Below are 14,865 nucleotides of genomic sequence, written 5' to 3' on the forward strand. Positions count from 1 at the left end.
AAAAAACTTGACACGGTGTCCGCTTTGTTACTTAAATAATCTGGAACATTGTTAAGAATGTAATTTTAAAATTGTTTTTATCACTTAATAAATAATTCCAAATGGTATAACTTGAGCTGATTCCTTTGAAAAACTTATACAAACAATCCATTTTCAGGTTCTCCTTTAAAAACCAATTTTTGGAGCATGTTATGTTTATTAAAAATTTCAAAAATTATGTTTCCCTCACAAATAATTTCTTGTGAAGCTGACAAACATATGCGTATTTTTAATAACATTTTCAAATTTTGTATTTTTTGAATCACAAAATCAATTTCACAGTAGCTCCGAGGCAATTCTACTAAAAATTAAGATTATTTCAAAGCTTACAATCGTAAGGAATGGTCTTTAAATTACGCTTAATCGCATTTGCTAGTGGCTGCTTACATGTAATAAGGTGAATGGAAATTGGTTTGAATTTAATTTAGTTTTTCAAATTGTGTCCAAAATTCCTACTTTTAAACTGCTATTTTTTGTAGTTCGAAGTTTAATTTAACTAAGTAAACACAGCAAGTTGTCTAAAACTTTTGATATACTGAAGATTTTAGCCATTGCATTTTTATAGTAAAACTAGCATTAAGTCTAAATAATCTAGTAACTGATACCAAAATTTCACGCTCCAAAACATTCAACTAATCGCAATATTATTCAAATTAATAGATACCAGTAGATTTCTTAAAACATGGAATGTTTTTATTTATTTGAAATAAAAATTATTTAAGAACTACTCAAAAGACGAAATAATTTACATATTTTTGTTGTTAGGTATATTGTAGTTATAATGCATTTTTGTAGGCCTGGGTAACACTGTGTTGAGTTGCGCTATTGAGATGTTGCCGCTCTCATTGCTTAATGAGTTATAATTCATTTGTTAAAGCTTTACGAGACCCGAGACTGGAATTTTCAGATCTAACAAAGGGTCATTAACATTTTTTCTAAGTACCGTTTTACTACTTTGTTCAAACAACTAATAAAAGTAATCTAGATTTTTCGCAGCAATAGAACTGAGTCCAAAGAAAGTCGACGAGTTTTCTTGCAAAATCGATCTCTTAATTGTTTTGCATAATATATTCAGTTTGCCAGTATTTTACAGAAAAACGTTAGGGAAAACGCGGTTTTTCTGCTTAGAGACAGTGTTGTTTAGAAATATTGACCTAAAAGTGAAGAAACTCTAGTTTCCAAGGGGTTTCTATGGAAAACAATGATAAAAAAATCGAAAAAATCAATTTAAATTATTCACAATGATAAAACTACAATGATTTGTGGTTTTATCATTGTGAATAATTCAAATTGATTTTTTCGCTTGTCTTCCATTTCCGACAGACAATTTAAGGAAAAAAACCACATCAGATCATATTAATACATCGGCTATTAACCACAATTAATAGTTTATTACTCAATTAAAAGCACTTGGCATAATATACTTAACAGCTAAATACCGCCTCGACAATGGCACAGTACCAGATTAGTTGGAAAAATTAGCGACAAATCTGGTTCACAAAATATGAAATGATTCTACTGATATTTCCCGCCCCAAAAATTTGATACTTACAGTAACAGTTTTGATTTGCAAAGGATAATAATTATTGTGCTTATTCAGATCACAACCGGTATGGACTCTGTATATAAGCAATTATTATTAGTTCTATCAGTAGTGATTGCAAATTAAATATAGGCATGGGTTTGTTTCACAAGTGTTTAATGTGTGCTCTACTTTTCAAGTTCCAGGATAAATTGTAAGTAGAACAAGCTTAAAGAGAAAAATAAATATAACAATGTGTTGCAAGCAATTGAAGAAGGGTTGCTTATTACATTCATTCATCATTTTATTATTTTCCTGCCTCTTCAACAAATACAATCGATTTTCTTAGCAAAACTGACCCAAATGATAAAATGCATAAAGGTTAACATTTTATCTGGTTACCCCTATAAAAGTAAAATATAAACCCATAAATTATATATACTTGTCTTCAGGTACACATTACATGGTAACATCCATAATTAAGATTATCACAAATTTATTTGCATGCCGATGATATAAAGTACCTGTGCTACAACACTTAAGTTACAAATGCTTTCGGCTTTAACGAAAGTGTGATTAAAGCTTTTACCAGTAGCTTAAACCGAACGGGTTTACTGTTAATATGGCAAATATTTCGTTAATCTTCACACTACTTATAGGAATTTATTTTAATTTATTTGCTTGGTAAGTTTCACATTTTCAATTACTGTATTACATGATAAGTATTAGCACTTACGAGATTTTTTATTTTGTTTTACTCCTCATTGCACTTTTCATTATTTTCCAGTGAGAGCAAAGTCGCGAAGAAACCTCTGCAAGTTTTCTGGAATGTTCCATCGTTTCAATGCAATCCTTTCAAACTGAACTTTACAAAACCACTAAATAAGTACGGCATTGTGTACAACAAAGATGCAGCTTTTAGAGGCCAACAAATTAATATCCTGTATGATCCAGGAAATTTTCCAGCTATTTTGAAAAATGGAAAAGACAATTTTTTAAGGTAAAGTTATATATTATAGCATAATTGAGAATTAATTCTTTTGCAAGATAGATTTTCTGATTTTCTCTTGCAAAATGAAACATGCATCGAAATATTTTTTGTTGGAACCAGCAGGGCATAATTTACACATTTCAAATTTATAAAACAGTATTATTTGCGCATTATAAACCGCTCAAAAATGTAAAACGTAGCTAATTCATATATTGAATAAAATTCAAGCAATTGTGCAATTATTTGTCCTATTATATCTATGTATTTGCATTCACAACAGAAAACAAATATTTTTTTATATAAATATGATTATCGTCTTGCACAGAACACAAGAAAGCCAATTCTAGGGAGAATTTTAAAACAGTCAAAATTACGATGATAAAAAACGAAAATTTCATTAAAACCTTTTAACTAACTGTTTATCTCTTCCCGATTTTCGAGCATGAATAACTCAAATCGACTTGAAACTCTACACTTTTACTTGACACCTTTATTAATCATTGATTTGCTCCTTTTTGCTTAAACTTGATTTGAAAATCATTGAAACATTGAAAAATCTATCACAATTTAAAAAGTGCTAAGTATTTACTTAAAGTTTTACGAATTTGGGAAGCATTTGCCATTCTAAACTGTTAAATTAAAAATATACAAAATAAGACGCTAAATTAAAAACAATTGTGGTTCCAGAACATCAATCGGTGGAAAATAGGAATTTGGTCGAATTACTGGTATATAAATAAATCGTTCTCTAAATAATTTAAAACAAATGTGATTGTAAACGGAAATAAAAACGATATTTGAAAATGTTGATTTTTTTCGAACATTTCCAGAAAATATGTCCTAAAAGCGTACATAAAGTGAGACACAAATTGGGCTTTTAATACTGGCAAAATAATTTTACATTTTTTAAAGGATTTTATAAGAATTTAGAGTTTTTTATGACAATTTTTAGGAAAGTTTTGGCTCCAATATTGAACATTCACGTGTTTGTTAGTTAAAACGGATCCTCGATGTGGATATCGATCCACATTTAAAATATAATTTCTCCCAATTCCAATATAAATAAGCCTTTTTAAGAGGCTTGAATAACACATATTTTGTAATTAAATAATGTTTTACATTTATGTACCAGTTTTTTTCCAAAGTATTACATACAAGCGTGTTTTTTACTTCCGTTCAAAAGCGATTTTTTCCAGACATTTAAGCGCTTTCAAACTTTTTGAGCACGCTGTTATTTATTTATAAATAATTCTGAAAAAAAATGTTTTTAAGATAATACAGGTGCAGAGAATGATATAATTAATTATTTAGATGGCAGCATCAAGTAAGTTATCAAAATTACAATCACTTTAAAGGAAGAATAAAATTTACTCCAAAAGCAATAACGAAAAACCGGATATAAAGATATACAAAGCGGAAATGATACAACTTCCGCACGTTTGAAACCCACAGGTTTTGTTCATTTGTTGATTAAAAATTGGTTTTCAATTGTGATCAGCTTTTCAGATACTTAGTTTTTCGGATTTGTTTTTCGACGACCTAAAACGTCATCTGTTCGTTAAATTCAATTTTCCATATTATAAAATCACAAAGAAAATCAGGCTTCTAAAATAATCATTAAGTAAAACAGAAATTAAATATTATTGCTTGAATATGTAGGTAGAGAGTTCCCTGTAAAAGGTAAAGTAGTGAAAATTCAGGTAATTTTCAAATTTGGTTCGTTAATAATAAGTTCACTGTTTCCTTCATTTATTTAGAAACGGTGGAGTACCTCAAGAAGGCAATTTGAGTAGTCATTTGAGAATTTTCGACGAAATCGTTGACCAACTTATTCCAAACAAGCAATTCTCAGGTAAGGAAAAGAATGAACTTAAAGACGTATTTTTATTCCTTAAAATGTTATTACTGCATTAAAGAGAAAACGGCAAAAACTGCAAGAACTGGCTTAAGATTTAATAGAAAATGTTCCTTAGAATCTATCTCCAAATCATCAAACTAGTTAGTACAAAACCTCTAATTAAAATCCTTTAAGAATTTTTTAAAGCTTGGCATGCACTAAATTACGTTTGCATTTGCAAACTATTTTTAATCATTTTTTGTTTTATTTGACTAGGACTAGCAATTATAGACTTTGAAAGCTGGAGGCCAATTTTCAGGCAAAACTGGGGAGTTTTGACGCCATACAAAGAACTATCCGAGAAACTTGAAAAGAAACGACACCCTATTTGGTCCGAAGCTTGGATTAAAAAAGAAGCGGCTAAAAGGCGCGTTTTTGCGCTGGACTTTTCGATTTGAAAATAGATAAACATTTTTCTTTAGATTTGAAGAAGGTGCAAATAAGTTTTTGGAAGCAACTATCACCCGAGCAAAGTCGCTTAGACCGAAAGCGTCCTGGGGTTACTATCACTATCCGTACTGTTTCTTCAGCACAACCCAAAAAACGTGCGCTAAAGAGGTTTTGAGCGAAAACGATAGGTAATGAAGAATATTTGCTAATGAAGCATTAGAAAATTGAAATGTATTATTTCTGTTTGTCTATAGCATAAAATGGCTTTTCAACATCTCAGATGCGTTTTTCCCATCAGTCTATCTACAAGAATCATATTCGCCACAAGAAAGGGTGCAATATATTGAAAGATCTTTAGCCGAAGCTCTTAGATTGAGAAATCAACTGAAGACCCACAAGAAAATATACGTTTACTTTTGGTACCAATTTCAGGATACTGGAAATTACATTTCAGAGGTGATTAACTTTTGTTGGAATTTACATTAGGGCTGCTGGCATGTTTATTGATTGTTTTAGGAACAACTATATTTGCCCCTAAAAGCAATAGCAAAGTATAACATCGATGGAATGGTCTTATGGGGCGCCAGTGCTAATGTTAATTCGAAATCAAAGTGCCTGCAACTACATGAATATGTTGATAAAGTGTTTGGACCTAGTTTGGTTCAGGTGTAGCAAATTTTAGAACAATTAGTGCTTTTGTAAATGTTTTTACTTTTACTTCAATTAAATAATTCTTATAATAGTTAATATAATAATAGTGAATAAAGAAGAGATTGTTTTTACCTTTTTGGTTGCGATTGCTTTTATCTTTAATGTTTGTGCTTATGTTGTGCAGTTTACGACGAGCCCAATTTTAGTGAGTTAATTTTTTACGTCCCATTGCTTTTAAACATTTTAGAATTGTTTCTGGTAATGCAAAAACGTAATGTAATGTGACTAGAACATGTCCAAAAACGTTTCTAACAAATTAATTTAATAAAAATTTAGCACTTAATATAATAATATTAATATTACATTTAACTGAATTTTGTGAATTTGGGGGTACAGAATATGATATTTTTTGTTTATTATGTTGTATGTTTGTAAAAAGTTTCTAAGGCATACTTTTTGGCTCAAGATCGTCCGGATTCACTCAAAATATTTTTTCGAAACAACAAAATTTTTTTTGTATCCACTCTTTAATGTCTGTTTTCAGACAAATATAGAGCGAATTGAATTCCGTGGATGAACAAAGGCAATTTTAGAAAATGTTCTTTCAGGTTTGCACTCCAACCATATGTTTGTGAATGTGCCTGTTTACTCAAACTATTAAGAGACACCGCACATTCAACTTGATTTTCACATGGGCTCCCACGTTTTGTTCAGTATTTATAAAATTTCCGCAGTTCCGCAGCTGAAATGTTGAAATTGTAGATATCTTCAAGTAAATTCAAATCTCCCGCCTCCCTCAGTCGCTTGTGCTCGATCAACAAAAGTAGGTTTCTTCAACAGGCGGTGGGAATTGGAAACTACTTTCCATAACTTCTGTGTTTTGTGAAAAGAACTGTCACCTGTCACCTCAGATTATGTGTGATTATGTCTTTGATTCTGTCAGTGAGGACTTTCAACGTTTTTTTTTTAAATTTCCATTCCGACTTCACTTCCATTGGTTATTCAAGCAAACGGAAATTCCACGTTTTATAAAAATGAGTGAAACAATTGTAAGAATAAATCTAAAGTGCTAATTTATCTAGTTAGAATTATAATTTTTTGAGGTTAAAAGTTTGTCCTCAGCCCTTTGGTCAAGAATACTGTTTTTAGCACTAACATTTTGCTTATAGAAAATCCCAGATACCCCCGAACGAGAGCAGAGGCACTCTGAATCAGATGATACAGAACATGAAGTGCAATTTACACCCATTGTATCGCTACCAGAAGTGCACGTTTCAACAAATGAGGAAGATGAAGTTGAATTCTTGAAGCTACGTGCAAAGCTGTATAGGTTCGACAGCAGAAGTGATACCCCCGAATGGAAGGTAATTGTAATGATAGTAATTGCTAAACATGTATGTATGTAGCTAATACAGTGTGCTGGTGCTGGATGATTCTTAAATGTGCAATTCGTCATGTGGATCTACTTTTTAAAATCAAGTTGCAACAAAAACTAAAATAATTATGTAGAGAAACAGACTTTGTTTCGAAAAACTGCAAGGCAATTATATTTATTTGTCCAGAACGCACTTCAAACACTCAGCGAACTCAATTTCCTGAGGTAAATGAGAGTCAAAGTAAATTGGCAAGTTTTCATTAGTTTGATTCCTTGATTTCGTGTTAAATTTTAAGAAAATTTACTACATAAAATTAAATTTAGTTTTTTATAGGTTTCACTGACTTTGTGATGTAAATTTGTAAATTATGTCTAACAATAACAAACGTTTTCAGTTTCATGGTACTTAATTATAAAAAACGTACATTTTTGAACATGAGCTTCATGTTCTTGACTATTAGCTGCACGTTTTGGAATTTTGGGCAAATTTGAAATAGCAATAAAGGCAGGCTTGTAATTCTACTCGAAAAACAACCGAAACCAGGATTTTCCTTTGCAAACCGTTTTAGTAACATAAAATCATTGAACATTGCAATGTGTTTTTTAGGGTATAGCAGGTTTGAATCACGATCCGTTTGCTTAAAATTCGAAAAAGGAAATGAATACAACTCGATCTCGGTGTTGAAAGTTGGTAAATTAATGGCGACTTCAACTTTTTAAAAATATATTAAGTGCTCAGTTGTTTTACGCTGCCTGGAAAATAGCTATTAAACTTCAAGTTAAATTTTCATTTCCTAATTTGTTTTCAATGAAAGGTTTTGATGTGCACTTTTACCCTAGAGGAAATCGTCCTAATCATTTACAGTGTTTTTTGAGTGGCATTCTCTACTATCCATTGGAATGTACTCACTTTTTATACCCTTGTTAGACGCTTTGGAGTTGTTTAAGTGCGATTTACTTCTTACCAGTTTTTATTTCTTAGATAAAAAATATTTTTTCTCGAATTCAAACCTTTAAAGAATTAAAGCTCTTTGTGTTGGTGATTTCCTAAACATTTTTCTTTATAGGAAAGAGGCACTGGTGTATTGAAGATTCTCCGCCACAAAGAGAAGAGCTCATTCAGGGTTGTAATGCGTCGTGACAAGACCCTGAAAGTGTGCGCCAACCATTTTATTACACCTTGGATGAATCTGAAAGACAGCGTTACTAATGAAAAGGCATTCATTTACACTGTGATGGCTGATTTTGCCGACGAGGAAGCTAAATCCGAATGTTTAGCAGTCAAATTTGCAACCCATGATAGTAAGTCAAAACCTCCACTTATAAGTATAAATGCGAGTGAAAAATATTTCTTTTTAGATGCAGCTCTATTTAAAAGTAAATTTGGAGATGCTCAAGAAATATTGAAGACTGATTGTGATTTGTATAACGGAAAAGTGGAAGAGGAGATTCAAAAGGAGATTGAGAAAATTTTGGAAGCATCCGAAGAGAATGAAGACGAAGACGATACTAAGGAGATCTCAGAGAAATTGTCGCAGTTGGACGTGGACAAGAAAAAAATAGAGAGTGATGTGAAAGTCGTTGACCAGTAGATCTGTTCGAATTTAACATCATTTTAGAATAAGATATGCGGTGTGAAAGGTGTTTGATAGTTTGCTGATCTATTTTATATGCATTCCTAACGATATATTTTTGTAAAAAAGCTGTTTAATGTATTATCTACTCATTTTAATAAATCTCGTATCAGCATCAATTTGAGTTTTTATGACTTAACGTGAACACCGAAAGACATTTTTATACAAAAAAAAATTTGTGTGTTAATTATTATGTGGACTGAAACTCCATGTTTCCTAGTGAATGGTAAAAAGGTGAAACAGTTAACAGAAAAATGTTTGCAGTAAAATGTGCAATTATTTAGTTCTTCTAAAAATAATATCAATTTACTTTTTAATGAGTCTGTCACAAATTTGTTTGTAGATTTTTCTGGAAAATACATTCGATAAACACCTTGTAAGTATGTAAATAGATAAAGTACTTGATAAACATTCAAGTGTTTACCGTAGTTTACGGTTCAACAGTGATGATTTCAGTGTTGCCGATAAAATTCCTTTTTTTTTATTACTGCAATTATTTTTGTAATTGTAATTTTATGTTGGGGTCTGTTCAAACATTTGCACGTTATTAAGAATTAAAGATTAATTTATCTTCAATGTTAAAATAAAAAAAAATTTTAGGGAAAAATGCTCGAGTCCATTTGTGATAAGCACAGTGTTTAAAACTATCAATTTTGTCGATGTTTCAGGTGATAAAACATCCTCAAACTTCGGATAAATTCACGTTCTCAAAATGCATTATTTCCTTCTGGTTTTGAAATTCTATACTATTCTCACAAATAGACAGCGCTGTAATTTCATTGATGTTTGTTGATGCCCTACACTCATGGCAACCAATCAGACCTGGCCGTGTAGGTTTGACACCTGACGTGGAAATTTGCGGATAGTTCATTTTTATTATAAATGGGGTCGAATAATTGATGCATTGTATTATTCTCACTTGCACCTCTGTAGTGAAATTACCTGCTGAAAGCTATTGAGAGCCAAGATGTTGACCAAACTTGTATTCCTCGCGTTTGCAGTCATTTGCGCGTTCTTATTCAAATCATCGGAGGCCCATGTTAAGGGCTCGGTGTTGTTGGATGAATATAACTTTGATAGAGTCATTTCTCGGTTTGAGACGGTTTTGGTTAAATTCGATGCGGTTTATCCCTTTGGAGAGAAACACGACGCTTTTAGAAAAGTAGCCGAAGAGTTCATAGATTCGGATGAGCTCTTAATAGTGACGATAGGCATTAAGGACTTTGGGGAGCATGACAACCAAAAACTAGCTGAGAGGTAAGATTATCATGGTTTTACTATGCTAAACACCTTTTTGCGGTAAAGCTTACTTCAACTTATATCCGGCAATATCCAAAAGTCATCTACTTAACCGACTTACCGGTTATATCACCAACTTATCCGAACTTTGCTTGTTTTGCTGATTATACCTCACACTTAACATTTGAAGCCCCTACTTAAAATGGCTTAATACAGTACATGTAACCCCTGCAATCCGAACTAATTATGGCTTAATTTTTATACATACCTACATAATACATATTTGTAAGTCTAGGTTGATGTAAAAAAATGTGATTTTAGTTGGTTTATTCTCTCTTTGCTCTGCCTTTTAAAAACCCTTTTTTCATTTCTGTTAAAAACCCATTTTGTGCATATCGCGAAACATTTGTTAGCCTTTCTGTGAGAAATACCTATTGGCTCTGCGCCTTCGTCCGTTTCGCCAGAGTGGTTCATCTTGAATATGTTCCAAAATATCCATATTGTTTCCAAACCAAGACCCTCGTGACTGGCCCAATTAATAATTCCGCAATGTGTAAAATCCCCGTCAATTTGGTTGGAAAATCTAGTAACGTCCGATCTCTTTTTTGCCGATGCCTTCTATAGCTTCTCTATGCTTCCACGCAAACAATGGAGGAAGTTCTTCCTCATCTCAACCATAAACTTGTTGCTCAATGAATTCACTCCAGGACTTCTCGTCTATATAAGTTCGGTTCAATCATAACATCTTTTAGATTATTTATCTTTACTTCTCTATATACATATATACATATTGTATCCTCCCTTTTTTAAGAGACATTTTCTGTAATTTTACTTATATTGGCTTGAATCACATTATGAACAACGGGTTACAAGGTTACATTAGTTGGAAAAAACATTACAACAATTTGTTTGTCTGATGAAAAGTGTTTTGGGTCCCTTGGCACATTGTCTAAAGTTAGAAGAACTGGCATGTAAATTCAGCTCTCGCATTTGTTTTCGCACTGCAGGAGCAAAATCTGTGAGGAACGATTTTTTTCTCTTGTGACCCATGCTTTCTTCTCTCCTTAGCAAGTCATCGATAACTATTCATTTCCAAAATAACGAGGCTTTCCTGATTTGCCTCACACTAACAACTTTATTTTATGAGTCCCAGAGGCGTTTGAACAAGACACAAATGTAATTCATTCCTTGCTCATTTTTCTACTTGGGGCTGATGGCTCAGATTGATCAGCAAGTGTCTTTTGAGGGAGTAATTTCCAAAAATAACCCACTTGTCTGCGTTATAGACTTGGTGCAACAACTGCATTTCCCGAAGTTTATTTCGAAGTAGTTCTTTCTTGGCCTTAAGCCTCGTCACTGGATAAGTTTTCGCCTGTGATAAGTCGTTGTCGAATCCCATATCGGTTTTTAAATCCATCAAAACACCCATTATTCGATGATAAAAAAATTGAGCTTTTTCCTTTCTGGATCTGTGTCAACCCGCACTGATCGAGCAAACGAAAGCAAGTTCCGAATAAAGCGGTTTTACTGTATTAAGTAAGTGTATCAGATGTAAAACTATCCGTTTCTATTTGATAAGGTTTGGCATCGTAAAAAAGAGGGATTGGCCTGCCCTGAGATTGTTCGTCAAAGGACAGGACGAACCATTTTCCCTGAACTCGACGCATACTTGGAATGAAAATGAAATTAAAAAATTCATTAGAGAAAACACTAACGTGTACTTAGGTCTGCCAGGGTGCTTGGAGGAATTTGATAAGATAGCAGTTGAATTTGCCACTTCTTTTGATAAAGTGGGAATCCTCCAAAAGGCAGAAGAAAAAGCCGAAGCCCTGGAAAATGAGGTAAAAATTGGTTGCTTATAACATACATATTTACTAGATACGTTGTACTTTTATTACTTTTTTTTATAAGTTCATAAGTAGTTCATCAAAACGTAATATAGAAGCTCACATACGACGGTCAAGGTTTGTGTGTTGGTTATATGAATTTTCGTTAACATTAACAACATTTATCAAATCACAAAAACTAGTTAATATATTTGGATCTCCACAGGAACAGAAAAAGGTAGCAAAAACATACATAAAATTCATGAGAAAGGCCCTAGATAAAGAGACCTTCCTTGAAGATGAAAGGAAACGGCTGAACAAAATCCTGCGAGAGGGTAAAGTAAAGGCCGAGAAGAAAGAAAACATGCAACTCCGAGCCAATATTCTGACCGCCTTCATTCCACCTAAAGACGAGCTTTGATATAATCAATTTATGAAGAAAGTTCTGTTTGTAATAGGAGTTATCAACTTTCTATTGTTTGCAGGCTATTTTTTCTATTTTCGGGACCGTAATCTTTCCGTTAATATTAATCTCCGATTAGGCGCACAATAATCAGATTCAGCTATTGATCGTTATTACTTGCATTCGTGAATTTATTGAAATCGGGGACCATTTACCGAAACAATATACCGTTCAAAGCAACTTAATTTCCTGATTGTTCCTGGCTACATTGTTCCAGCTAATAAAATTTTTAGCTTAAATGTGATGTATATCTGAATGTCGTGCAAAAATAATGAATTTTTGACAATATTTATTCATTAAGCTAGTATAGGTGGTGTTTTTTAGATGGGAAAATGCTCATAATGAGCGTTAAAATCCCATTCCGCCAAATTGTTTGACTGATTTATCAATTATTATCTTTTTAATATCACACAATAGTTAACTACGTGATGTGTTTCAAGGCGTTCAAATATTATCTATATAAATGTATTTCCTCAAAGCAAACAGTTGGCATTTACTGAGTGTATGTGTTTGTTGTTGTTAAAACTGATATAATTGATGCTATGTGATATTTTTGGACATTCCAAAGCTTCCGATTCCATTTTACAATGGCCAGTACGGGCCATTTTTAATTCATTAATATAAGATACAAGATTAAAAGTAGAATTGTTTGTATCGTTTTATATATCGGCGTCATATTTATTGTTCATTTTAATTTTGACGCTGTTAGCACAGCTTTCAAAAATGAAACAGTACTGTTTGTATATTTATTGTTATATTGTTTGTGTACAGAGATTTTATGATTATATTTACTATGCCAAACTTATAACAATGTGTTTTAATGTACTGTAAGTTTTAATATACTCCACTTTTCTTCCAGTTTTTAGCGCAAAAATTGGGTTTATTTGAAATTAATTAGAAATTGGAAGAACATTGAATTAGAAAATGTGTTTTCCTCCGAAATATGAACAATAAACTCGTAATCAGTCCCAATAAACCTTGTCATTGCAGTTGCAGTTTTGAAAGAGAATTTTTCTGTAAAATAATTTATCTATGGATACGATAGATTGAATAAGTAGGTAATAAGTTGGATATTTATAGCAACAGATACCATGGGGATCTATTGAAAATCCATAGCAATTTAATTAATATTGATAACGTCAGATGCATTTTTTTACGTTTCGCGTGCATCTAGTTCTATCGCTTTACTCATACGCCTTTGCGATTGCAATATTTTTTCGAATCTTACCTTAATTATCGAATCTTGATTCTCTTCACATTAAAAATAATCTTACCTTTACGAGAGGCCGGAGTCTAATTAAAAAAAATCATGTCCTCACATGTAATAACATTGAAACAAGACACCGAACATCACCGATGCGCTCTTCCTGGGGAGCCCTGGGATATAGTCCCTAAATTTATTGAAGGCGGAATATTGGTTGATTTAAGAAGAAAACTGAAAAGGTACTTTTTTCAAATTATTAAATGTTGAAACCTGAGTTGAGGTGACTTGAAATTATGGAAAAAACTTTCATGTGATATCTTACTACTCACACTTGATGATTGATGAACCTCAAAATATGATATTTTGTTATGAATATTTCATTGCCTATAATTGTTTTACATGCAGGTTTTTAGTGATCCAGTAATCTTACTGAGCTCTGGTCTGAGCTCGCAGTTGACAATTTCACATCCTTAGCACTAAAGTGCCGTTTACACGCTGCAACAAACTGGCTTGCACAAGCCAATCATTAAGTGCCGTTTACACGCTCAAGCCATTTGCACAAGCCCGATCGCTCAGGCAAATCGTTACTGGATACTTTTGCATCGCAACAAGTCGATTGCTGCGCTACATTTGTTGCCGTGCTGTGTTCACTAGACGGCGAGTTGCACGCTACTTACTATACGCAACATTGTATCATGTATCTGTGCTACAAATGTTGCGCGACTCGTGTTCACTAGAATACCTAAGCAGCGCAATAATTTTGTATCTGCACAAACTTTTCCGTACTCGTTTCAGTCGATCTCTTTCGGTTTGAAAATGTCGAGAAAACTTGCTGCTGCTCTAATTGTGCTTTCAACTATAAAAATACGAAGACTTGCTAAAAAAAGGAAAATATGAGTTCCCGAGTGGATAGCGAGAAGAACTGAACTAGGGGATAAACAATTAATGAAATAATTATGACATGAAGATCCGGGATGTTACAAAAATCTTTTACGTGTGTCTGCAGCAGATTTTGATTATACGGGGTGATTCACAACCTTATGGACACAGAGCAGGGGCGTGCAGGTAAGGCGACTGGTTATGAAAATCTAAAGGTTGTTCTTTTTTCTAGAGGCATACCCCCTTTTATCCCCCGAGCTTTTTTGTAGTGCGCCACTGACTTTGACATTTTTCTCTTAGTGCGGGTGCATCTGTAGATCTGATAAACTTTTCAAATACACATTGCATTATTAAACTGACAGTGATTTTGATTTATCAATTATTGAGTGTGATATTATTGTGTTCGATGCAGTTTATTTTATAACGCTGATAACAATGAATCAATAAATTATCAAGGGAGAAGCTGCAGATACTGCAAATACTAGGTTAAGGGTGCTCATGTACTAAATGCCTGTTCGAGTTTCGCTTTCTTTTAAATTTCCAATTAAAGTACACACACAATTATACACACTAATGCAGTTTAAGTAAAAAAAAAATGCGGATCGTCCATCAATTTGCAGAAAAATGTATTACAAACTTTTGAAAATAATCTTCAAACGGCCGGGTATTTATCATTGCAAATGAGATTGCACATTGCCGTGCACTGTTAAATATTGTTTTAAGAACTTACAATCGATGTTGTGCAACAAAATTGT

General features: G+C 32.8%; 4 protein-coding genes across 8 annotated transcripts in view; all 4 read left to right on the forward strand.

Annotated features, from left to right (window-relative positions):
- Window positions 1-1,307: 1,307 nt before the first annotated feature.
- On the forward strand, window positions 1,308-5,625 carry LOC109537076 (hyaluronidase). The gene is made up of 7 exons (XM_019903627.2): window positions 1,308-1,775; window positions 2,349-2,561; window positions 4,310-4,404; window positions 4,666-4,816; window positions 4,872-5,027; window positions 5,094-5,295; window positions 5,356-5,625. The coding sequence occupies exons 1-7, from the start codon at window positions 1,717-1,719 to the stop codon at window positions 5,509-5,511; spliced, it is 1,032 nt and encodes a 343-aa protein (XP_019759186.2). The 5' UTR covers window positions 1,308-1,716; the 3' UTR covers window positions 5,512-5,625.
- Window positions 5,626-6,385: 760 nt separating this feature from the next.
- On the forward strand, window positions 6,386-8,618 carry LOC109537150 (ran-specific GTPase-activating protein). 2 transcript variants are annotated; one of them, XM_019903750.2, is made up of 4 exons: window positions 6,386-6,539; window positions 6,660-6,854; window positions 7,933-8,167; window positions 8,225-8,618. In XM_019903750.2, the coding sequence occupies exons 1-4, from the start codon at window positions 6,405-6,407 to the stop codon at window positions 8,455-8,457; spliced, it is 798 nt and encodes a 265-aa protein (XP_019759309.1). In that variant the 5' UTR covers window positions 6,386-6,404; the 3' UTR covers window positions 8,458-8,618. The 2 variants fall into 2 exon arrangements, with proteins under 2 accessions (XP_019759309.1, XP_019759310.1); XM_019903751.2 differs by having other exon boundaries at window positions 6,400-6,432.
- A 702-nt stretch (window positions 8,619-9,320) lies between these two features.
- LOC109537140 (endoplasmic reticulum resident protein 29) lies at window positions 9,321-12,832 on the forward strand. The gene is made up of 3 exons (XM_019903740.2): window positions 9,321-9,756; window positions 11,318-11,579; window positions 11,791-12,832. The coding sequence occupies exons 1-3, from the start codon at window positions 9,467-9,469 to the stop codon at window positions 11,983-11,985; spliced, it is 747 nt and encodes a 248-aa protein (XP_019759299.1). The 5' UTR covers window positions 9,321-9,466; the 3' UTR covers window positions 11,986-12,832.
- Window positions 12,833-12,880: 48 nt separating this feature from the next.
- LOC109537139 (potassium/sodium hyperpolarization-activated cyclic nucleotide-gated channel 3) overlaps window positions 12,881-14,865 on the forward strand; it is a 7,667-nt gene continuing 5,682 nt past the window's right edge. For 3 of the 4 annotated variants that reach the window (XM_048665706.1, XM_019903739.2, XM_048665708.1), the window contains exon 1: window positions 12,881-13,470. In XM_048665706.1, the coding sequence (XP_048521663.1) occupies window positions 13,337-13,470 (134 nt within the window). In that variant the 5' untranslated portion in view covers window positions 12,881-13,336. Of the gene's footprint in view, window positions 13,471-13,578; window positions 14,297-14,865 lie in introns of those variants that run through there. The other variant, XM_048665707.1, reaches the window with a different exon arrangement.

This window comes from Dendroctonus ponderosae, unplaced genomic scaffold (assembly GCF_020466585.1).
Source record: "Dendroctonus ponderosae isolate FM_Combo_2020 unplaced genomic scaffold, Dpon_F_20191213v2 Dpon_F_20191213_4, whole genome shotgun sequence".
Lineage (NCBI taxonomy): Eukaryota > Metazoa > Arthropoda > Insecta > Coleoptera > Curculionidae > Dendroctonus > Dendroctonus ponderosae.

Excerpts from the sequence above, each read along its gene's own strand:
- LOC109537076 (XM_019903627.2), top strand. The coding sequence starts at position 1,717 with ATGGGTTTGTTTCACAAGTGTTTAATGTGTGCTCTACTTTTCAAGTTC. Across the intron at positions 4,405-4,665 it reads TCCAAACAAGCAATTCTCAG|GACTAGCAATTATAGACTTT; the intron begins GTAAGGAAAAGA and ends TTATTTGACTAG. Across the intron at positions 5,296-5,355 it reads CTGGAAATTACATTTCAGAG|GAACAACTATATTTGCCCCT; the intron begins GTGATTAACTTT and ends TGATTGTTTTAG.
- LOC109537150 (XM_019903750.2), top strand. The coding sequence starts at position 6,405 with ATGTGTGATTATGTCTTTGATTCTGTCAGTGAGGACTTTCAACGTTTT. Across the intron at positions 6,540-6,659 it reads TAAAAATGAGTGAAACAATT|AAAATCCCAGATACCCCCGA; the intron begins GTAAGAATAAAT and ends TTTTGCTTATAG. Across the intron at positions 6,855-7,932 it reads GTGATACCCCCGAATGGAAG|GAAAGAGGCACTGGTGTATT; the intron begins GTAATTGTAATG and ends TTTTCTTTATAG.
- LOC109537140 (XM_019903740.2), top strand. The coding sequence starts at position 9,467 with ATGTTGACCAAACTTGTATTCCTCGCGTTTGCAGTCATTTGCGCGTTC. Across the intron at positions 9,757-11,317 it reads AACCAAAAACTAGCTGAGAG|GTTTGGCATCGTAAAAAAGA; the intron begins GTAAGATTATCA and ends CTATTTGATAAG. Across the intron at positions 11,580-11,790 it reads CCGAAGCCCTGGAAAATGAG|GAACAGAAAAAGGTAGCAAA; the intron begins GTAAAAATTGGT and ends GGATCTCCACAG.